This window comes from Nymphaea colorata, chromosome 5 (assembly GCF_008831285.2).
Source record: "Nymphaea colorata isolate Beijing-Zhang1983 chromosome 5, ASM883128v2, whole genome shotgun sequence".
NCBI lineage: Eukaryota > Viridiplantae > Streptophyta > Magnoliopsida > Nymphaeales > Nymphaeaceae > Nymphaea > Nymphaea colorata.
Window position 1 is genome coordinate 25,426,175 of NC_045142.1, and position 24,433 is coordinate 25,450,607.

At 37.0% G+C, this 24,433-nt stretch overlaps 2 protein-coding genes and 1 long non-coding RNA gene across 7 annotated transcripts; 1 reads left to right on the plus strand and 2 right to left on the minus strand.

Moving 5' to 3' along the window:
- Positions 1–238: 238 nt before the first annotated feature.
- LOC116253993 (uncharacterized) lies at positions 239–4,695 on the minus strand. Its single transcript, XR_004172601.2, has 5 exons — positions 4,477–4,695; positions 3,820–4,200; positions 2,513–2,698; positions 1,337–1,699; positions 239–584 (listed from the first exon to the last, which is right to left on the minus strand). It is a non-coding gene; the product is annotated as an uncharacterized LOC116253993 (long non-coding RNA).
- Positions 4,696–5,719: 1,024 nt separating this feature from the next.
- On the minus strand, positions 5,720–16,342 carry LOC116254247 (cullin-1-like). Of its 2 annotated transcripts, none has more exons than XM_031629489.2 (20): positions 16,185–16,342; positions 15,492–15,675; positions 15,293–15,392; positions 12,588–12,773; positions 11,329–11,376; positions 11,033–11,236; positions 10,880–10,957; positions 10,328–10,417; positions 10,152–10,232; positions 10,004–10,066; positions 8,245–8,280; positions 8,079–8,165; positions 7,852–8,001; positions 7,709–7,764; positions 7,464–7,584; positions 7,216–7,377; positions 6,991–7,134; positions 6,671–6,889; positions 6,385–6,552; positions 5,720–6,204 (listed from the first exon to the last, which is right to left on the minus strand). In XM_031629489.2, the coding sequence occupies exons 2-20, from the start codon at positions 15,629–15,631 to the stop codon at positions 6,103–6,105; spliced, it is 2,235 nt and encodes a 744-aa protein (XP_031485349.1). In that variant the 5' UTR covers positions 15,632–15,675; positions 16,185–16,342; the 3' UTR covers positions 5,720–6,102. The 2 variants fall into 2 exon arrangements, with proteins under 2 accessions (XP_031485349.1, XP_031485350.1); XM_031629490.2 differs by having other exon boundaries at positions 15,492–15,652; positions 16,185–16,341.
- Positions 16,343–20,401: 4,059 nt separating this feature from the next.
- LOC116255082 (uncharacterized) lies at positions 20,402–24,361 on the plus strand. 4 transcript variants are annotated; one of them, XM_031630826.2, is made up of 3 exons: positions 20,402–20,575; positions 23,357–23,432; positions 23,715–24,361. In XM_031630826.2, exons 1-3 carry the CDS (start codon positions 20,501–20,503, stop codon positions 24,029–24,031), a joined length of 468 nt encoding a protein of 155 aa, XP_031486686.1. In that variant the 5' UTR covers positions 20,402–20,500; the 3' UTR covers positions 24,032–24,361. The 4 variants fall into 4 exon arrangements, with proteins under 4 accessions (XP_031486686.1, XP_031486691.1, XP_031486690.1 ...); XM_031630831.2 differs by lacking the exon at positions 20,402–20,575 and adding an exon at positions 20,585–21,063; XM_031630830.2 differs by lacking the exon at positions 20,402–20,575 and adding an exon at positions 21,070–22,516.
- Positions 24,362–24,433: the final 72 nt, after the last annotated feature.

The window sequence follows — 24,433 nt, forward strand, 5'->3', positions numbered from 1 at the left end:
TAAAGGGCTCGTTGTTAACCATATTCCAGCAAAATCTTCATATTGGAATGATTTTTTCTTCAGTGATCCAGAGAATGTTCGCTAGCTATGTAGCCTAGCACACCATTAAGTTGCTGCCAGTACACAAACCGACGAGTACCAAACATCATGTCAAGATTAGAATATTGGAAGATGACAAAGAAAAGAGCTGCCATATGCAAACAATTTTTTGTTCATGTTTATAAAATTAAGACAAAGAGAAAAAATTACCAATCATGGTTCAATACATTATCATTGACTGCAGAATTAGCTTCCTGCTTTTCCAGCAAAATCAATCAGCCATAAGATGCTGAATTATTTAAAATACTGAACTATTGAAAATTATTAATATACACTCAACTAGGAAGGATATGTTGAAAGTTGAAACATCTTTAGGAGATTTTCCCTCCTTTAGAATAAGCAGGTTTTATACATGCCTCGCTAGAAAAGGTGCTTCATTATATAACATGCTTCAGCATCACCTTGCCGTCTCCAGGTAAAGCATGGCATCCAGAATTTTCCTTCTAAGGAATCTAACTTGCAGAAAGAGAGTGGCGGAAGTTCCACTGTCAGATGTAATACACAAAACACAAGTAAACCAAGAAGCCATAATCAAGGAAACAAACTTTAGAACACTATATCAAGCACTTGGTTCCAGCACTAACAATGAAGAAACCAACTTCAGTTATTAGCTGACAAACTTGAGCAACTCACAACAGATGACAAGTTGTCTCTAGAACCCAAAGGTTCAAGTGAGCAAGATGAATCAAGAACAGCAAACAGCAATTTGGAAAAAGAAATAACTGGTGTTTCCCCATTTTCATAGGGAAACTGCCTCGGGACACGAGACTCAGTCACTTGTTTGGCATATAACCTCATTCCCTGTCCCTGATGCCTGCAACGGGCCATTTGAGAACTCATGGAACAGCAGAACAGGAAATCTGCCATTCCACGGAAAGTGATTTTGGTGTTTAAAAGAGAGATCTCAGAAGATCAAAGAATGAATGCTCCTGTATACAGAAATCTAGGAATCTCTAGTCGACCATAACAAACATTGCCTGAAGATTAAACAGCAACTGCCTGCTAAGCAGCCTCAGCCGGCACTTTGATGCTACAACCCCTCAGGGCACTGTTGTTTGAGTTACAAATATTTAATTGGGATCTAATTGTGAATAACTCAAAGCTGCATGCATATAAACATAAAATACTGCCATGCCTGAATACTACTACTCGATGCCTAAAAAGACTTCCCATTGGAATAACAAGTTGCAAAACATAGATAAAAAAATCAAAAACAAGCAAATGGAGTGAAAGATACATCCAGTAGCTTCTGGACACTGCTTCCTCAAAGATCATATTTGGCTCTCGTTTCCTGTTTCAAGCAGTCTTCAGCCTGCAAACATAATTGACAGCTGCTTCTTAAACTAACAATATGCATATGGGGACATGCAATCACTGGGTGAAACTTCAAGAATGTAACTTTCATAATGTAATCTGAATGAGAATACTCCAAGGTCCAATTGGAAGCCTTCCTGGAACAGTAAGCAACAGCCTTGCTAATCACTGCATCTTCAAAGCCGGCCATATATGAATCACTGCCCATCCCAAGTTCCTCAAAAATATTCACAAATTTTTTTAACAAAACCCTGTCAATCTGGTCTCCTTCAGGCTCTTTTTCTATCTGGAAAAATAGCACAAGACGACAGAGCTTCCATTAACACAGACAATTGTTATACAGATACAGAGATACTCTCATAAGCTGAATATTATTTTGACATACCAAAGCAATTACAGAATCTCCAACATGCATGTCCCTGTATACCAGACATTCACAAAAGCCATAACCTACGGTCATGGAAATACTCTACATGAATAATAAAGCTATTTGAGAGAATGTTAGAAGGTGTCACTTTGCTGGAAAATTTATTATTAAGATCTTCCTGAGATATTAAGCAGACTATAAGGTGCATTATTGATTTAAATGAAACTTCAAAGTTTCAAAACATCAAACCATAAAATCATTTCACATAAAGAGAGCAGTTAGAAAGAAGAAAAGTAGTATGTAGTATCTGCACTCTGGCAAAGAGTACGATTAAAAATTAAATGTCAGACTTCTGAAGGGGCTTAAGCATAGTCTAGGTCGATCAGGTGGATTCAAAAGAAGCAAATCAGCGAGATCATCAGGTAGTGCTGTTGCAAAAATTGCACTGTGCATGCTTGAGGAAATAAAGGCAATAATCCGTACTAAAAGCAGGAGGGAAAACAACGATTTCAACAATGAGAAATAAATGCAGAGCAGAAAAAAGAAAATTACATTTGTACAGCCCCCCATAAGGGCCCACTCGAGCAGGTATAAAAGGACCAAAACCCCATTAAACAGGTGAAGCAGCAGTTGGGTGCCATAACATCGTAACCTAAAACTTCCAACCGACTTGCAATTCAAACAAAATAAGAGATCGCATGTTTGAGTGCAGACATAAATAGAGCATGTTACCAGATCATGGAAGCTTGTGAGGCCAACTTTATTGAGTGGTGGAAGTGATCTTCTAGGAATGAAGTAGCGATCAAGATAATGAAATAATCGAGAAAGCCAATAGACCATGAGCTTGTGATTTGACCACCTTTTTACAAGCTCCGTCAGCATCAACTCACCATGCTTCTCTTTCAGAGATGGTATCACCTTGTCATATAAGGATGGAAACCACGTGAATAAGAAAACTCAACAAGCTCGCAACGCGAGGATCTAAATTAACACCTTGGAAACAACCAATTTAACATAAAAGTTACAGAACATTTTTTTTTTCCTAAAACTATCTGGCGTAAATCAGGAATCATAAAGAGAAACTAGTTGTTTCTAAGAGGTGAGATGGCATAGTAAAGTAGCGTAACCTCTGAATATTATATATTCACAGATAAAGTATAAACTGTGTGGTAAGTCAACGGGTAGGACAAAATATTTCTAGTCTTCTTTCCTGCAACCACCAAGTCCTTAATCCAGCCAAGCATGAATCAACATGCAAATAACGTCTTGCTTTTTCGTTTGAAGCGTATTTTCTGTATTCGCTAAACTGAATCTGCGCACCAACGGAAGTTGAAAAATAGGAAAGTGACCGCAGAAAAAGAATTTCACGATTCTCACAGGTGCGAGTGGTAGTTCGTAAAGGATGAAGTGGCATAATTTGAGGCATGGTGAAGAAACCAAACTGCAGGTTTGGTTCTGTCTTTTGATTATTTGAATTTTATTTCTCTGAAAGAAATGCAAACTTTGACATGATTGATGTCAGTTCGAGTAACTGACCACGAATTGCTTTGAAAAACTACACGGATTCTAAGTTGTACGTTTTGCTTTAAGAAAAACTGTCCAAAAGTTCAAAGCCGTTACAAGTTTGGCATTAGAATGAAGTTCAGTGCTTAATTCTACAATCCGACATCAGAGAATGCAAGATGATTTTCGGTGATAGACTTAACAAACCACTTGTACGCAAGGACTTCAAACAGTCTCCAATATATTTTTCGGAGAATTCTTCAGGAACTTGTAGACTCATTTCACAACATAGGGCCCTCGGTTTGTAGTCTTTTTTGGTGAGAACCGACGCACGCTATACAGGCGGTTTGGATCCGGCACACTGGCTGGTCAATTTTCACCGAGTTGTTCAGCATCAATATAAAATAAGATAAATATGAGCCACCAAACACAACCACATAACAAGAAAGGCCCCCTTTCAAACGAAACAATGAGGTAATGAGCCACTAATAAAATAAAAACAGCAAATTGTCAGTGAAGGATATTCAATATGGTACCTTTGAGGTAATGTACTCTTCATAAACTTCCTTATATCTGTCATAAAGCTGTTGAGAATAGTCGTGAGGAGGTTCCTGAGTTCACATACGATAGATTGTACCACAGACAAGACAAGCAAAGATTTCAACGAGGTTTCCAATATAGAGAAACCAATGCCTCCTCCCTTGCATGAGACGAGCAAATTCCGAACCAAAGCACGGGGAAAATGTCCCTACTCATAGAGCGCCATGTACTCTTCTGAAGAGAAGGTCGTGTCTGAAAGTCCCTCCAGAATGTTCTCCAATTTTATGATACCCTTTTGCACAAATTCCCATCCCTGCTCCAAATCGATGATTTTGCTCTCGTTCGTGACCATGAATCCGCGTCCGATTTCAGTGCCCCTAGTCCGATTACAACCATTAAGTCAATAGAAAAACGAAACAGTTACATAATCGACGAACCGAGATACATGCATTTGATTAACGAATTAATTGAATGAATTGAGCTTTCGAGAAGCAAGTTTAAGAAAGCAAAATCAAAAGATCTGTGGCCTCCACCCAACGAAGTAGCGATTTTCTCGACATTGTAAAAAATCAAAGGTCAACGTGAAAGAGGATAACCCACTAGAATTCGAATGAAATAAGAGGAATCAGAAAAAGATAGGGGGAACCCAAAACCTTAAATCCGATGAAGAGCTCGACGCATGAACTTGGGCCAGTATTACCAACCACACCACCCATTGACATCTTAAAGCAAACTCAGCCATTAATCTCGCTCTCTCTCGTCAATTCTTGAGTTGTGCTGCTTGCTGCATGGTGGAACAAAAGAATTTTCCAACGGACGTGGCACAAAAGAAGGGTCTTCAATTTAAGAATTTTCATTTGCTCCCACTTTTTCATGGCAGAACAGAGTCTCAGGTATCTGATTTTACACATCCGCTAATGTCGCAATAATAATTTTAATTAAAAATATCAAGTAAGCTAAGCTGCTTAAGATGCTGCAGCCTTTTCTTTTCTAGAATTTTTAGAAGAAACGAGCTCAATTTTGAAGTTATTTCATTCAACCACGTGCAGTTTATGTATTTTGACCATTACTGAAAGAAATTAAAATGAAGTGTATTTTCATTATATCATTCAAATTTAAACATGTTTTTGTGAAGCTCTCAATTTTTTTCCAACTTAAAAATATGAAACTGGAAAGCAACAATTCTGGTATGACTGTAAAAATTACACATAGTAGACATACTGCCCTAAAAGAGCATGCCAAAGGACGCAGTGTTGGATCTTGTTATAGGAAATGAGTAGGGTTGTAAACTGTTTGAACCCAGTTTAGATCCACCGCTTACCAGATCCGACCTAATTGGGTTTGCGGTCGGGCTCTTGTTTGGCCTCGAAATTCTTAGATGCGGCTTTTACATGTAATCGGCGTCAGATCCATGTTGAATCTCAGGAATCGACTTAAAATTCTGTTACCTAAACAGAAATCAAGTTTCACTCTGACCAACTAAAACAGGTTCATTCTTCGCTTGGCCGGATAACATGACTTATAAACCATCCAACCATAACATTACTCGTTACGTAAGAAGAATAATTTTTCAGGCGGGCATACTTTTCAAGCTGTTCATGCAAAAACAAGCCTTCCAAAGTCTCTTCTAAAGCGATATATCAAAATGCTCTTGAACACCGGAATTTAGGTTACTTCAAACGCCACCATCTTTGTGCAAACCGCTAGCTGATTAAGTAGGTCCCTCCTAATTTACTCCAATTATGGCTTTATGAGAATACATTTTATTAGATCTCACCCACTCAGGCAAGGACACAGTACAAGTTAAGGCAAAGGAGTGAGAGAAGACACAGGATCCTTTACCTCCGTAGAATGTAGAGAAAAAAATTAGAACATCCACATGGTAAGACAGCCGGATAAAAGCATGCAAGCTACAAGGATAATAACCAACTATATGATGAAATAATACAGGCGTTTTTTTTTTTTTTTTTAATTTTATCTGGTGGAGGACAACATGGAAAGCAAGGACAAAGAGAATCTGGCAAAACAAATGACGATGTGGCCGGCTGCAAAAACTTTCTCATTAACACTTTACACCATCGGCATGGTCGGTACTGACAGGATTTTCTTCACTCCAGCAGCTTGAACATGCCGTTTACAGAGAAGGATTATGATGAGGACTAAGGCTGCTTTCATCTCGAGTAGCCATCGTCTTCCCACAGATTCCCAACTTTTCCAGTAACTACCTCCGAGAGGAAACCAGAGTTAGCTCCCTTTCATGAACAAATCAGTGTACTGGATCAAGCCAAGTATCTAAAAGTGTTGGACTTGTCCTTGTCTCTTTCAAGATAATCCCTCGTGATCAAGTCTTCAATCCTTTTCTTGATTGCTTTGATATCAGGCTGCATCAACAAGTACTACGCTCAGTTCAATATACACCATGATTGAACAAGTCAGAAGGGTACCAAAAACTAGGACGTGCAAATTATTTTCAAGGCCCATGACCACACATTCCAGTTTAATGGCCCCACCGGGGCAAATTTCTCATGAGTTATGAAATCCAGCAGTCCATGCGTTAATACCTTGAACATGCGCTCAAGCTGCTTAACACATTCCGATACCAGCTCTTGGTGAGTAAGAACTTTGCGGCTTTTCATTATTCGCACGATTTTGGCATCAATTGCATATCTCCTATCCTTGTCCACATCTTCAATAACCTTCTTCTTCTCATCAACAGGAGGGAGAGGAATCTGCATTTTTGCAACGGCAGGTGTCACTCACTACCTAGGTAATAGTAAGAACTAAGAACTCGTAGCAAGAGACAAACATTATCAAAAAAGGAAATAATTCCAAAAGGAAAATTTAGACCTTAATTCTCTTCAGTTTGTCGGTAAATTTTGGATTAAATTCAAAGGTATCACTTTGGGAAACGTTTTTTGTGTTGGGCTCCTTATTAAGGATCTTGTACTTTGCACAGGACAATGAATGAAGTAACCTAATCACATCATCGTCTGTCAAGTTCAGTTGAGTCATAATCTCAGAATAGGTCAACTTGTCTGACGCATTAAAAAGCAGCAGTGCGGATGCCTGAAACAAGAGGAATAAAAACCACATGAAAATCAAGAAACCAGCCACAAATGAATGAAACTACCAACATGATGCAAAACATAGAAAACACAACTATTCACCTGATAGGTTGTCACTATAAGCTCCATAGTCTTCGGTTCAAACTTGCCATTGATATTACAAGTTCCCAAAGAGTATACCCAGGTAAGCTTCCTATGTTTCGTTTTTGTTTGATAGAACTCTTTAAAAACCTCTACGCATTTGATCTACAAAGCAAAACAAGAAAAGGAGCCTTAGTGGCTAATACACCCCCAAGAATACTATGTGGTGCAAAATTTAACAAGTACCATCTCTGCAGGAAGATTCAAATCAAAGGATTTGTAACTAGGCCAGTATCCTGTAGTAAGCACTGTGACTGCCAAATCTATGCCAGGATCTGCGTTGGGATTGTTACTAAGATATTCCTCAAAGTGAGATTGGTGATCTCTCGCCAGTGTCAAATCCATCACCTGCATGAGCATGCAAATTTAAGAAAATTTTGGACAAAAAAAAAATGCTTGAAGAACTGTCTGAGTCTCAAACGTAGTCTCTGTACCATTCCCTCCATCTTTGAGGTGAACTGCCCACCACACTGCTGCTTTAGCTTCGTCAAAATGCTCCTCTCATGATCATCATTCGCACTTTTATCAAACAAAAGCCTTCTTGCCAATTTTTTCCTGCAAGTAAACAGCAAGAAAGTTACAGGAGCAACCAATCTTCCAGATAGCATAAAATGCCATCAGGAAAAATAGAGCAAAAGCAATTGAAGGCCCAAACTGAAACAAGTCCTAACGAAGTTACCTGTAAAACTCCGCGAAAAGGTCCTTGTCGCTGATGTATGCAAGGAGCTTCACAACCTGCAAGGGATGCACAGTTTCATGACCTGATTGATCCCAACAGTGACCAAACATGCAACTAGTGTCAAAGAACGAAATTAAGCAAACCTTCTCAAGTGTCTCTTCAATGGCTTCATCACTAAGTTTCTCACTACTGCCCTTCTTGAGTATATTATCACAGAAATTTGCGAGTAACTCGGCACTGGAGCTGCTTGCAACACCTTTGTTGCAGAATATCTCAAAAGCTTCTTTGAGCGCCTGTACACACAAGATGTACACTTGGGAAAAGAAAAGGACTTGACACCAGGCAAAAGGATATAAGAGTTCAAGCAGACCTTGTGGAAAAGGTTGTGGTTCTGAAAGCAGTTGTTGACATAGTCCAAGTACTTGTCATGGAGCTCAATAACTTTTCTAACAAAAAGCTGGAGACCACAAAGATCTTATTGTTTATGGTAATCTGTTATAAATAGCTTGAGGCAGATTAGTTGACAAAAAAGTTACCTGTTCTTGCAAACCAACGACATCCTTCTTCTCGGCCTGAGAATAAAATTGTTCCAAAGTCAGAAAAGAGTCTTCTAACTAACAGAACCACACCACCTAAGACTATGTTTCATAGAATGAGTCCAGTTACACATTCAACTGAATGTTGCAAAAAAACATGCATACAAGACAAAATTATGAACTTCCTTATCCTTTAAGATAAAGCAAGTCCATTCAACAAACACAAGTGTCCACCCACCTCTAGCATTCTATAATAATCAGAGGGGAAAAGTTAAAATGTAGACCAGATAACCACACACACACCGATTAAGGAACTCTAGTAAAGGACGTAAAAGCCTTTAAAAACTAAGATGAGCAATCTGAGCACCATCTTCTAATACAGCCTATTGCATTTTTGCTTCTCACTACTTGCTGATTTTCAAAACCTGGACTCCAACAGTTTTTTTCTTTTTTTCTCCACGTCAGACTATCATGTTAGATTATTGGAGCACGTGCATCTCCATTAAATACTTGTATCTAGATGTTCATGTGACCAAGTGTTTGGTGTATGGTTGTCGACAATCTTAGTAGCTGCAAGAAATACATGACAAGCGTTCCATTTGGATGGGGTTGAAAGCCAATGCAGTTTCTTGATAGCTGTTCCTAGTTGCTTCAGTTTAACAAAAGTGACACTTGTACAATAATTTATTATATTTATGTATTGATTGCCCTCGAGCAGAGTAATCATACACCCAGGACACTTGTCACTCAGAATACTAGCAGAAGCATGGAATCAGTGTCACAGGCCTCAAGATCAATCTCCATTAGGTTATATTTCGGGAAGCCATAAATGCCCGTTTCAACTATAAAAAAGCAATTTCAATTCCTCAGCTAATGCAATGCCTTCTAAGTTCTACCAGTGTCGGTTGATCGTACAACAAGCTGGAGAGGGATGTAATCATTCCCCTTTTACTCATTCCCCTTTTACCCATTCACGACCACTGCATATGCCTTCTATGTTCTATTCATCAGTTACGTGGAAAAGAGGGTGCAACTTCTATATATCTATAACATACAAACTTAACATATAAAAGTGACCCTGACCAGAAGAGTCACATGCAACCAACACTTTCATGTCCCATAGTATTCAACACTATCAGATAAATAGTCCCCATTTTCCTTCATCCAATAGTTTCCATATTGCATTTCTATTGTCTCATAACATTACAAAATCAATGAAGGATAAAAGAACCTTTGCTATGGCAAGAATGGTCCAGATTAATTAAAGAGAGATTGTTCCTTATACAACATCCAAAAATTAGGGATTAGATGACAAACTTCCAAAGGGAGGGCTTGAAAGCAACAAAAAGGACCGGGAAGCTCAGGACACAAGAATGCAGGATGCTTATGAATTAATGATTTAGGGAAAAAGGGAAAAGATAAATGATTGATAAACAAAAAGGAGGAACTGATGTGACAAAACTTAAGGAAGCAACATAAGGATGGCAAACTATCCATGACATCAATACCAGTGGTAGTCAGTTTTGCTGGATGGAAAAAATCCAGAAGATTTGATAAGTTAAATCAATGAAAATGTTAACTAACACACAACAATGATCCCCAACAAAATGTGCAAAAAAGGTGCACGATAAATTTGTACTTACACAGGACATACATGAAATGAAGATATAGTTTCAGTATCAATCTTAAAAGAGAAAGTAAACATAGTAATAACAAACACCCGTAAAAGCCAAACTAAGATGAAGAATGCTTATCATACCTTCTTGCTGCTTGCAGCATCTTCTGCTTGTTTTACCAAGGCAATCCCCTCAGCCGTAACATGCTGAATTATGTTTACCATTATCAATACAAAAGGACAGAAGAAAATGTACCTTGAGTACTGAGAGGGGAAACAAGGTGATCCTTACATGCTTAAATATAAGAGAAACTGGGTCCAAACCCTTGTTTATTCTGCTAAAGAGCCTGAACATTCTTGAAAGATCTTCTCTCTACAATGAAGATGAAATAGACAGGTTTAACTTTACGTAAACCGTACTGGAAAAAGGAAATGCTTAAAAAACATAACATAAATCTTCAGCATCACCTTGTCATCTCTAAGTAAAGCATGACATCCAGAATGTTCCTTTTCAAGAAGCTGACTTGCATAGACAAATAGTAGCTCATGTTGCACTTTCTGATGCCATCAAACAATTCCCACACAAAAAAAAAAGAGAATTAGTACCAAAAACCATGGTCCAGGGAAACAAAGTTGAAAAAACTCCTGTCACCATGATAGTGACTTGTGGCAAAGGTGCAAAAGCTATGCAAATCAATTTGTTTTGGAATCCAGATTAATATATGCAGACAAAACAACAATAGACAATTTGAAGGACATTAGTGTCCAAGCCCTAAATGACCAAGACGAGAATAACTAGGCTAAATTCCATAGGCAAGCAAGCATGGTCCATGAAATGGGAAAATTACTAAATACATATATTTCAGAGATACATATGAAATAACAGACAGCTTCCATGTGTATGCCTGAGAAATTCATCCTACATGCAATTACTGATGCAGTGATACTCAAAAGCATTTTCTTTAGCGAAGTTATATTGGCAACTCACAAATACTTTACAATTAAACAGAAGACATTTACCTCTAACAACTTCTGTTCACTACTTGCATGCAAATAGTGTGTCACTCTATCTTTCTCTCGTTTCAAGCACTCTTCAGCCTGAAAATCCAAATGATTCCTCAGTAAACTATTCACTATGTGGGGTAGCATGCCAACCAAACATTAAAGAGTGACCTTTAGCATGTAATCAGGACAAGAATCTTCCAAGATCCAATTCGAAGCCTTCCGAGAATAGTAAGCAGCAGTATCACAAAGCATGGCATCTTCAAAATCAGCCACATAGCAATCCATACTGACCATCCCTATCTCCACAAAAATGTCCAGAATATTTTTTAACAATGCCCTATCAATTTGCTCTCCTTCCCGCTCTTGATCAATCTGCCAAGGAAGCACAAAAATAGAGATCTAAGAAGTAAGAGCACTAAAAAAAATAACCCCTTTAACATGCTTGATTAATTACTAAGACATACCAAAACAATTACAGCATCTCTGACTTTGGTATTGATCTCCTTGTAGACCTGGCACCAAAAAGGAAAGCTACAGCTATGCAATCAAAAACAAACAGTTACGATATAAAATATCAGAGCAAGCAGATCTTTCTTCACATATTTTATGTCTGTCCTGAGTAATCACGAGGTTTGAAGATGCTTTATCAATTTGGAAAGCAACCCTCAAAGTAAAAAATACTACATTGGAAGCAGCAACGGTAAAGGCAACAAAGAGAGCAAATTATGATTGACCAGGAAGAATAGAGGAACAGTACCCAACTGTTATACAAGAGAATTGAGTTCTAAACATGAGCAAGGGAATGGAATTAGCATGCATAATATATTAATAAACTTAATTTGAATCTGACTGCTAACACATACATATAAATGTGTGCCTGTGTGTGTATCTATGTATATATGTGTATATAGTATATACATACATGCATGCATATGATATATATTAATTCATTTGAATCTGACTGCACAGAATCAATGGCATAAGCAATTGAAATATTTATGAGAAAAAAGGTACTGGTGCTTAGCATAATGATGATTTGAGATGTACCCAAAACATGCTGTGTAACAAGACATCCCAGACCAAATGCTCAAACTTTGAAAGGTAGATAATCACTGGATGTTCCATTGGTATTTTATGTAACAAACACTTATTTTTAAGAACACAAATATGTAATACATAGACATTGCACAGCTTCACAGTTTACATGTATAGTAAGAATCTAATCAGGCATATAAATAAAACAAAGAAGCAAGTGAGCTTTATTTTTTACACCAAAATACAACCCAGTTATTAACTGGATCCAAGATTTTATACCAAACCCAGCTAAAGGGGTTTAGGTAGTCAGATATCTAACAAAGACCTGTACTGTTTACATCCCTAGCTTAAACCACAACCCTCTCATGTCTATCTGTAGCATGTTGCCATCTCTATGCTAAAAGAATTAAGCATGACAGAAAAATCAGAAAACGAATAAAGACCTCAATCATGGATAAAAAGAAGGCAAAATGGAGAATGAAAATGAAGTCATTTGACTATCACCCCGGGCCAAAAGGAGCAAATCATAAATAGAGAAAGAGCACTTGCATACAATAATCATATCAAAAGCTAAACCTTGCACCTCACTCTCGAGCCAACTAGTAAAAAAATATTCTACAAGGTGTGATCTAAACACAACCAAGAAATATAACATGCAAAAGTTACAGAGATATAGTGCTTTAATTACCAGATCACGGAAGCATGTGAGGCCAACTTCATTGAGGGGTGGAAGTGACCTTCTAGCAATGAAGTAGCGATCAAGATAATGGAAGAATCGTGAAAGCCATCGAACCATAACTTTGTGATTTGACCACCTTTTTACAAGTTCCCTCAACATAAATTCATCATGCTTCTCCCTCAGAGATGGCATCACCTTGTTAGACAGAACAGCAATAAAATCAATTCGACTAGCATAATGACGTGATTCTGTGGAAAATACCAAACAGATAAAGCAGCATTCTGCGTCATCGAGTAGAAAATAAATTATCTACCATCAGGGAATAGATTTATCAGGGTCAACCCAGATGATAAGTGTGCAATAAACTTTCTTTTCTGTGTGATATAACACCTTATTGGAATTTTGAGTTAGCTGCTAAAAGAGACTCGTGAGCTTGGCTTTTTCAGGCTTAATCATCCGCAGTCACCAGATAATGAACACCATCACTTGTTGAATTCACAATTCAAATGATATCATCAGGTGCACGAATAGCTGTAGTGAAAAGAAAACTGGGGAAACAGCCTAGCTGTAGTAAATGTGGACATATCATGGTTAAAGTAAGTCTGCACCAGTATCCATCAAGACTCTTAATTTTATTGGCGTCAATGAAAAACTCTCGATGGAAGAGTAGGGAGATGGTAAAGTAGGGAGATGGTAACTCCCACAGCAGTGTAATGCACATGGAAGGTTTGGTTTGTTGACACTTCCTTCTCAAAGCCCCTTTATTTCTTTCCTTGCTGGAAGGATTTCCATATAGAAAATGTCACCCATCGCCAGTCTTTAACAGAAGCATCCTACCAAGCATTCACTATTATAGACATTATACTGCCGAAATTAGTTTTTGTTAAGATGAAATCATTGATTGTCAGACACCTTTCAGTATTCCCCATCACTTACTTTTCAAAACAATAAATTGCAAGATTTAAGAGCTTGAGTTCAACCATGTCTACCCTGCTATGTGATCCACTTTCAAGGTCCGACCTATTGTTTCTGGAATCAGCAATCAATTGGCTAAATCACCACCAGTTATTTGTGCATGAAGCCTCAGGATGATTTGGCAATACTAATTTCTTGAAAAAACAAGAGGATCATCAAATCATTAAGTTATCACCAACAATTTCAGTCATTATTCAAGTTCAGAATACAAACACTTATACATGAGAATTTGGAAAAAAATTTGAAGGATGCTGCAGAAATAATGGCAGGAGAAAAGGAGAGAGAGAGAGCGAGATGAAATGATGTTTTTTCTAGAGAAAAAGTTACTCATAATGTCAGCAGTAATGACAGCATGTAAAACAAGAAAAAGAAAAGTCACTAATGATAATATCCAAAGAAATTAATATCTTCACTTACTTAACTTTAAAAAGGAAATAAAATAATTCGAAAATTCAATTTTAAAATGTATATTTATGACATTCATTGTTTACTTTGAATGAAGTGTTTGTGTCATTTGTAATGCCCAATTTTGCCAGTAAACTTTATAATTTCAAATTAGCATCAAATTGACATGCACCCAAAAAAAGAAAGGGTATGCATGAAATGATTAATCGTGATTTTTCTTTTGTCAATTGATTGTGAACTAAAAGTTTCCCAAATGCTGAGCCTGTTCAATTTCCTCTGATTAATCATGATTTTCCAACTTGGACAAGACCTGAGAAACTGCCAATTGACAACTATAGTCCAACTACTGCTAACATCGTTTGGTTTTTCACTTCCAATATTCAGTCCTTGCACCCAACAATCAAGGTACATCATTCAGTTTATTCCCTCTGTTTCTAATCACTAACTCATTATTAGGATGGCTATTTTTCAACAATTTAAAGTTTTCTAAGACTTCTTCTTACTTGACTTTTTTGTTTGCAATATAAGGCATTTGGAAGAAGTCTTTTAACACCAGCATAATTACAGTTCAGCGACCATCAGACCATAGTAACTATAAGTAGTCAAGAGGCCCCTCCAGGAATATCTCAAACATAGTTTTCTTTTCTCCATAATTAATTATGTATCACATACAAATTGCCAAGTATGCTATGGAGAATATTTCTCGTTTATAGTATGCCTTTATATTGTGCAATTGACTGAAAGTTTTGGTAGTGCATGAATGTGTGCGCATGTCTGCAAAGATGATCCTAGAAAGACAAAACTTCGGTAATTCTTTGCAAGTCAGGTAGTACAATTATTGTGCCCTGACAGCAAAATGTAGACGTATTATCCACAATAAATAAGCAAAAAAGCATGTAATTACCACCACCTATTCTTCTTCCTTGAAACAGATACAATTATGTCAAGGGATAATTATCGTCAAACATTCATTAATTAATGTTAGCTAGTGGTTACCATTAACCATTGACATTGTGATCTCAGAATCAATATTCTGGTGCAGTACAAATTCACTGCTTGCATGACCGACCATAAGCTATTGAATACTCAAGTGAAAGAAATGACACCAATGAAACGTTCCAAAAAAGTTTAGGCAAATGTAATGCTCCAGAAAAGGGAGAAACTGACTATCAGCAAATACATAAAAGGATGCAAGCTATAGACATCGAATGCGGAAAATGATACAGAACAAATACCCAATTAGTTAACGGTAGCAGAACCAATCATCTTTTCTCAGTAACAAACAAACGTGTTGATTTAATAGATGCTCAAACTATACAGTAAAAGTATCGTACCTTCGAAGTAATGTACTCTTCGAAAGCCTCCTTATATCTGTCGTAAAGCTGTTGCGAATAGTCATGAGGCGGCTTCTGAGTGCACATATTGTATATTGTACTATGCCAAGAGTAAAGGATTCAAGGCATCAGCAAATAAATGCAACAATGGACAAGAAGATGAAATTCGAAAATAACGTATAACAGAAATTCAGGATACGTGTAGAGCATCATATAGTCTTCCGAACTGAATTGCGGCTCCGGAAGACCCTCCAGAATGTTCTTCAACTTGGTGATCCCCTTTTGCATGTATTCCCATCCTTGCTCGAGATCGATGATCTTACGCTCGTTCATCGTCATGTTACCGCAACTCCAGCTTCCCTAGACCGAATTCACAACCAGAGCTTCATAATGAAAACAAAACAATCAATTTTCAACCAACAAAACAAAACAAGAAGATAAAAACTGAAAATGTTGCACGCAGTGAACCAATTAGAGACAATCACGACCACCAACAACCAATAACGCCATTAAACAACAATTAACCACTTGGAAAAACGAAAAAACAAAAAGAAGAACCCAGTAGAAGGGAAGGAAACCCAAAAACCCCCAAATCGAGCGAACAGCTCGAGACCTGTGCAGCGTCCAGAATTACCATCGAAAACGGCCCAAATAAACCCTAATTTAAAAATTTGCATCCCAATTTGAGAAATAAGTCGAGCTTATCAAAAGAACCAGAGTAGGCTCACCAACATGATCGCACGATCGATACAAAGAAAGCAAAATCAAAGGCACACGACAAACCTCAATCAAATGCGTTCAAACTAAGGAAACGGAGATATGATCGCAATGGTGTCCCCGTGAGAGAGATAAAGAGGGGGAGATAGATAAACAGATAAAGAAAAAGACGTACCAGAGCGCCCGTCCCTCGCAGAGACGAGATCAAGAAAGAGATTGAGAGAGAGAGAGAGAGAGTAGAAAGAGGACTCGGGAGATCGAGGCGTCGTCACTCTCTCTCTCTCTCTCTCCCGTCCGACGCCTGGCCCCAAAAGATACCCAACAGGGAAGAAAAAGGCCAATGGCGAAGTCTTCTGGAATAACTATCCATTCGAATTAATCCAGTTAATTTATTAGAAAACAAACAAACAATTGCGATAATATATGTTCACTAAATGAACAAGAAAATACTTTCGTTCAAGGAACAGCGTTTTTACTATAAACCCGTATGTGGGCCTCCGATGTTTGTAGTTCCTTGGAAGTACCGGGCCCGGACGGTTCATTTTCAATAAAAATAGTAATAATATATATATATATACATATATATTAAATTTAATCAAATTTAATAAAATTTTTATAAGGCCCAACCGACGCCACTCTTGGAATGTTTCTTGTATTTGGCTGTAGCATTGTACTTAAGACCATCCAGATTAAAAAAATATCAAAAAGAGTTGGTTTTAAAGGATTTCTTTTCTCAAAGGAAAAAAAAAAAGACTAATTTTGTCAATTAATTTAGTGTGCATCTGCCTAACCTTAGGTTTATCTACAAAGAAAAGGAGAAATAGCGGATCTACAATTAATGGAATGGTCTGTAAATCAGCAAAAAAAACAATTTAATTTTAGATTTCATACGATTTTTGTCCGACAGAATACTATTTTCTGGGATGCATGGCGCTATGCAATGGCGAAGCCATAAAAATTGGTTGGAGAGATATTGTTTAAAAATACTCATATTTGGTAAGGTATTTATATATATATATATATATATAATTTCACATGAACGACCTCAACTATTAAACTAATAAAAAAATTGCTCTCGGTAGGAGCTTGAATGGAACAATTAAACAAAGTTAAACGAAATATTTTCAAGGACGAGGGCTATTTTGTAGTGCCTCTAAAAATTGGACACCTCTTATGTAAATTTCTCACTCCACGATTTAAAATAAAAACAATAATTGTCGGGACAATAATGTGAACAATTATTGTTCCAGATATCTTTGTTAGGTAATCATTCTTAAGAGGGAATTTGACATTGCAAATGATTATCACTGTAAGATCTTGAATTAAATTTAAATATATAAATTATGAAATATTACAAAAGTTAACACGCATCCCCGGTTATTTTGGGATTATAATTATCCGGGCAAAAATAGGGAAATTTCAATATATCGCTCATAATCAATATAACGCCAAAATTAATGACATTTAAGCATCTAAAAATTTAGGAAACCAGTATAGGGTTTTTCATTATCTTTGTTTGCAGTAGATCCAAATCCCACTTATAAATTATTTTAGCTGTCTTGGATTCCGTTCGTTTGCATCAACATGGATTTGAGACAAGTGGGTCTACCTTGCTCAATTATTAGAAAATGTCATTATGGGTTTCCATAACCAATCAATGTCGATTAAGACGGCTTCGGAACTTTAATGCTGGATTAGATATATTTCGTTGCTAATTTTCGACCAGTCTAATGTGTTGTTGGATGGAAGAAATGGAGGAAAAATAAAAGAAAGAACAATCAGTTCTTTGTTTGGTTGATCAATTGAAAAGAAGATAAAGAAAATGAGAGTAAAAAACTTATAATCAATCCTTTAATTGGTTGATTAATTGAGAAGAAGAAGATATAGAAAATGAGACTAAAAAACTTGTTTGGTTGCGAAGGAAGGAAAAAAATTGAAGGGAATAAAAATGAGTCTCTTCAAAATTGGAGTGAATAAAATGAAATACTTGTCGTTTTCTGTTGTATATGATCTTCATTTCTCTTTGTGCATACATGAACAACTTTTTATGTTATAGCAACATATTTTTCGATCCAGAGTTTTTTTTTACTATCATTCACGTAAACTATCGCAACAAATAAGTTTTTTCAAGTTCTTCTCCCTTCTCTTCTCCATTTGGCCGCCGTTCACAAACGCCCCCTTCCCCGTATGTTGTAGGGGCATTATTATAAAGTAATGTAAATTTTATCATTTCCTATGCAGCCCAAATAAACATGATTTTAGCAATTTTGTACATTCTATCCAACAAGCTTTATAATTACTTTTTCCCCTTCCTTTTGTTCTTCTCCTTTCCCATCATCTTTCTTTATTTATTTTTGTTTTCTTTCTACTTCTCCCTTTCTTTTCCTTTCCCATCATCTTTCTTTATTTATTTTTGTTTTCTTTCTACTTCTCCCTTTCTTTTCCTTTCCTTTATATCCCTCTTTTTTCCTTTCTTTCCTTTATATCCCTTCTTTTTCTTTCATTTCCCTCCATCCAAGCAAAGTGTAATGTACATCATAAATCGAGTCACACCCAACTCGATCGCGACACATGGAATCAATATCATTTGATGAACTTAATGCACATCATAATCGAGTCATGCAGGATCCATTAAGATGCAATCTACCGATGATCTTGATTTAAAATGATGGATGAGATTACCAAATTGATTAAAATTAAGAGCGCCAACTTAGCTAGGCCTTGAAGCTAAACCAGGGAAAAATAAAGTGAGAACTAAATTAAAAGGTAGTACATGGTCTAGTATGTGAAATGACAGTATCATAATGACATTCTTAATCCCAATATCAAAGGACGCAGCTACAACACACCACCTGAAGCAGTGCCAAAAATTTTTCATGAGGGGGCCGAATTATAGTTTCAAAATTTTGGCTCCTATCGTTTTTCAAAATTTGTATATAGGACAAGCAATTTTTGTTTTAAAGGGGAGGGGTTGGGAGGCGCCAGGGCCCTTGCCGGACCCACACCCACCCCCCCTGGCTCCATCCTTGACACCACCGAACCTGACCAGTTGCACTACCCATCATTTGGGGGAGAGAGAGAGAGTTCTTCGGCATGTTTGACCCGACAATAGACCAAAACAAGATCATGCAAACACATGGATGACTTCTCCCTACTATCTCAATAGTAAGACATTTCTCAATTCTTGGTAGAAAAGAAAATCGACGACTTTGCCTCTGACATTAGGGGCATTTGATTAGCTTTGATCCACTAGGAGCCAGATTTTTTTTATGTGGGAACACTCATTCAATATCTTCAATTTCTTTGACATATATATTAAACTAATTTTGTGAGGCTAGTGTGGACAATTGCTCACACTAGCCACCGTGTGGCTCCGCCACTGCTTTGATATAATGTCGTCTAAAAATCTGTGAATTTGAGATCCATGAATTTGATATTAAATGCTTCCACCTCTTCTCTTATATTAGTAAGTACATCAAATTATTTGATGGCGAAAGAAAAAAACATCAGAATCTCAAATGTGGATATAATGTATGATCTAACATCTTAATTTAATTTCATAAACCGTAAATTTTACTCTAAAGAATCGCTATTCTCATATTTAAATGATGAGAATTACATTATCAAACAAGGAATTTTGAACTCTGAATTATAGATTCGTTCTGGAATCAAAATTCCACAACTATGATCCCCTTAGGCAGTAGAAACATGATTGTGAAATTTTTGAATTTTTATCTAGGCATAAGTAATGAAGACTCTAATTCATGAATTTTATATTTTAATTTTCTCTTACAAAAAAAGTAAATTTTTAATTCTGAAATTAAAAATTCAGACCGTCAAACCCAAAGGAAAACTGAAACTTTCAATTCAATTCCAAACTAGAAATGCTCCTGTAAGGAAAGTATTTGGAAGGCATAAATGAGTTTCATAAGGGGAACTTGATAGCTTTATATTTGAAATCCTGTAAATTTCAAAACCATATATTTAAGATCAAATCCATCTTAAACCCAACAATTTCTCAATACAAAAAAAAAAAAAGGATCTGGATCTAAAAAAAATAAAATAAAGATCAATCTTGGTTTGGTGAACCATAGATTTTTCCATGAATCTTTTACCACATCAACAAAAGCTGACTTCAGATTTTTAGTTTGGTGAACCTCAGATTTTACCATTAATCTTTTACCACATGAACAAAAGCTGATTTAAGATCTTTATTTTGGTGAATCTTTGATTTTACCATGGATCTTTTACCACATCAACAACAAAAGCATGTTGAGTCGCATCTACATCAAATCTATAATCTGATGCCATCAGGTACTCCTATATTAACGCAAAAATTGGAATGTATAATTTTTGAGAGAAAGGAAAATTTGAAAGAACCCATTTCTTCCCGTAAATCACAAATGGGCCATTCCGCGCCGAGGGGGTTGCTACCATCGAAATGAAGTGTGAACGGGTTTAGTGACGGCGCTGTATGTAGATAGTGCGAGAATGCAGATGGGGAGTGCTGTTGGCCCCCGCCTGCATTTTGTCGGCGCCTCAAACCCACCACAGAAAAAGACGCAGGTGAAAATTTCACTTTCTTACAACCAAAACGACGCTCCCCAGATCGTGTTTTTAGGTTATTGAGTGACGGGCATCTCCCATTCTAAATCCTTTATTCTTATTTTACTTGGTTTTGTAGACTAGATACCTTATTGTTAATATTTTTAGTGCTCAATCTGTGTTTTCTTAGCATCTAAAGGATGCTCAGACAGTCTTCAGGGTTTAATTTTATGCATAGATGCTCGTTTATTGGCTACGCCGTCTCTTACTGCTTCTATATCGCTGTTCTTGCAAGCATATGCTACTAGCTCGTTTGCATTTTAGAAAAAGGTTGCGGGCTCTCTGTCTTATCTTATTTTCTTTCTTCGGCTGTTTTGGGAGTGCAGGGGCAGTAAATTGAATGGATTTGGAGTTGTTTATGTAACAGGCGTTAGAGGCCGAACAGTTCAGCCGCTTAGAGCGAATTTAGGCATATACATCTGTGACCATGCGGAAGAGAGGATCTCATGGCATGTTTAAGTTCAACTATAATTGCCTTTATTGTTTATATGATTTTTCTTTGTTTTTTTTTTTAAGCTTGTCATAGGATATGGGCCCTTAAGTGGATGTCATGTTTATTTGTATAAGGAAGATATCAGTATTTAAAAAATTCACTTTCTTCAAGGAGCAGCAGCTTGCTGGTTCTTTCTTGTGGTTGTTCTTTTTCTCTTGTAGCATTGGTGATAGGACAGATTGGCTGGATTCAACAGTTAGTTTCTTTGAGCACTACATACTTGTCTTTTGTTATTTGTAGAGAACCCCCATTTTATATCCTGTTCTTTCGCTATGTGTTGAGCAACTTGAGAAAACAATGAACTCTAGCTGACTCAAATTATTCCAATATTCTACCTTTTTTGAGATTGAAGGCTTTAGATAAGGCTTAATATTACGATAATTACAAGATGGCTTCTTCTTTTTGTCTCTAATGTCACAGATTTTCAAACAATTATCTGACTCTTAGACATTTATCTAAAGGAAGATCTTAACCATATTTCTGTACCAGCACCCACCATAAAGCATCACACCTTTAATTTCTTTGAGCAAAGTAGAATGTCAACTTAACTTGTTATTGACTAGAAAAACATAGCTAGGACATTTTTTTTTAGCACAATATTTTTGTCCCAATGTTGATTCATTTATCTTAACCAGAAAGTGATTGTCCTACTAAAGATTTGATTAATGAACATGTAGAATGTCCAATTGCACACTAAGACCGAGGATCCTAGGCCATGTATCTGGAAGGAGGTTGTTCAAGCTATTGGAACCAAAAGAAATCATCTGGAGTTCTGCACTCTTAGGAAGTTTTAGTTTTCTGAACTCCAACAATTTTACGCTTTATAAGTTGTCATGAACTAGAGATTTTGTTGGTCTTCATGCTTCATTTTTCCATGATAGTAAGCATATAACAGTCATTGCTTCTTTGAGGCATCTGTATAGCCTGTGCAATTGTTTTGGCTACTTTGGGGTATCCACATGGTTTATCCCTTTCTTATGATTTTCTGATATGTTCACGTAATATACTTGTTGACAAAAAGAAAACTCAATGTGGAATTGCACTTAAAGTTTCCTGTACAGACTGGTTTGTGTCATATTTTATACTTGTTCCACCTACTGAATTGGAACTTGGATTACATCTAATCTTAATCAGTGGTCTGATGTAGCTACGAGGTGCAACCTGTCAAATGCTTGTGATTTTCCGTTTTCTTCCCTTGAGGATTTGCAACCCTGGGGCCTTGTTCCTGTGAATCCCTGCTCGCAGCCTGAGCACTTTATCATTGAACAAAGCAGTGTCCCTTTCTCGGTGTGGATTATGTTGCAGTACTGAGTTTGAAGTTCTATATTTTTCTTCTCTTATTATCGACACATTTATAAAGTGACAAATGAACTGGTATCACTCCACAGGCAACTCCGTACAGGATGAAGGTGCTGATACATGTCTATGTGATAACTGCTGAGTCTATATATACATTTGCATTGCTCCTTATTAGTCAGAACACATAGAACAAAGCAGGAATTCATATCTGTACTGTGCCATTCATTACAAATTCAATTGGAACGTAATGGTTTTGGCAGTCAGCTTATTCATGAAAGTGAGTTTTGCTTGAGCATTTATAGCATCATAAAGGAGGCTAGTGTAAGTTGAAAATTTGAAATCACAAATTGATACTAGAAAATCCTTATCAGTCTTGTCATTGTAAGTCTATGCCAGAGATGAGCATCCATACCTCGAGTACCTATCATTTTTCCTTTCCGCCAATGGAAGCCTTGCCAAAAGATTTATCCAGACTAAGAAAGTTACGACATGTCTGTATGTCTTGACGTAAGTGCTTTATGTTTGACACTTGGTTATGTCTTTGATTTTATGCTGCTTGTACATTTGATTGTTCTTTTCTTTACAATTATAAAATGAAAATAAAATGATAGCACATTTCTGTCATCATGTTCATAGTTCACACTAGTTAATGGTTATGAACCAGGAGATTCAAAAGTCATGGCCATAGATCAACTCATATGTAAATTCTCATTTCGTTATTTGTAATGCCTTCAATTTTCTAAATTTTCATGTATGTTGTTTGTGATGCTTTCATTTTTCAGTGTGTGCTTTGTGTCACCATCTTCTTCTTGTATACTTTACGATATCATTTATGGTGTGTTTAGATTCTTTTAAACCAATAATAGAAACTTCTAGTTATGTATAATTTGATGCACTGACTATTTTTTTCTTGTTTTTTCTTGTTTTTTGTTATTTTATTGCATTATCAGCTCCATCGGTTGGGAACTCAGTTTAGATGTTTGTCTGTGCACAGAGATTTGAAGGGTCAGACAACTGCCAGGACAGGTACTTTCTAGTTATTTAGATCTTTCAGAGTTTCACCTTCTGATCAGTCTGTTCATTGAGAGTTTGTATTTGGCTGGTACCCTAGTACTTGGACGAGGGGAGCCATATGGTTGATAATGGAGTCGATACCAAGTACGGGCACCAAGTGCCAAATTGAGCAGTGACTCAAAAAATCTTTGCCATTGATCTACGCACGTGAAACAAGTCCATTCTCTATTTGCAGAACCTTTCACTTTGCCTGCAGCAAACTCATTTCAACTGAAGTTATTTTATTTTTTGCAGAGATTTTATTTATTGAAAATGGTCCACCATCCTGTATGCTGCCCAATTTTTTGATGGTCCGAATGTGGAGTTTCTTCACGTCGACATATGAAATTGCAAACAGTTTGGCAATCACTCAAAAGCAGTTCGGTCATGCTCAGTCGGTTCACAAGTTTTCCTTGTGCTGTCAGTTTTCAAGGTTCCTGGCTGAATCAGCTTGCAGCTTCGGAAGTGCTAGTTCTAATTTGCACATAATAGTTGGTTATTGGGTTGGACCTGACATTGAAGATGGATGGGGATATGCGGAGGCCTCTGTAAACCAAATTTTTAGGTATTGAAAAGCGTCTCTCTCTCTCCACATTTAATGCACTCCTGGGAATGTCTCCTGGTTGTCCCTGGCGACACATAACGCATCTTGAGGAAGAAGATCAAAAAGGACCCTGATGCATACGAGATATTGATGTCGACGGCTGAGCCAGGGACGTGGCATGGTCGTGGCCATGCAGCTTTTGGTGAATGCATTCGGCGGACAGGAATCACACAAGTGTTCCACTGGTAGGGGAGCTCAATCCCTTTTTTCGATTGTGGGCCTTTTTCTTTGTCATCACACCTCCCCTTGTAAAACTTTTTTCTCATTATTTCATTATGGCAACATTTTGACCTGCGCAGACCCACTTTCATACCGGCCTTTCGATAGATCTCAACCTACTCCTTAAAACTAACCTAAAAAGATTAAAGGA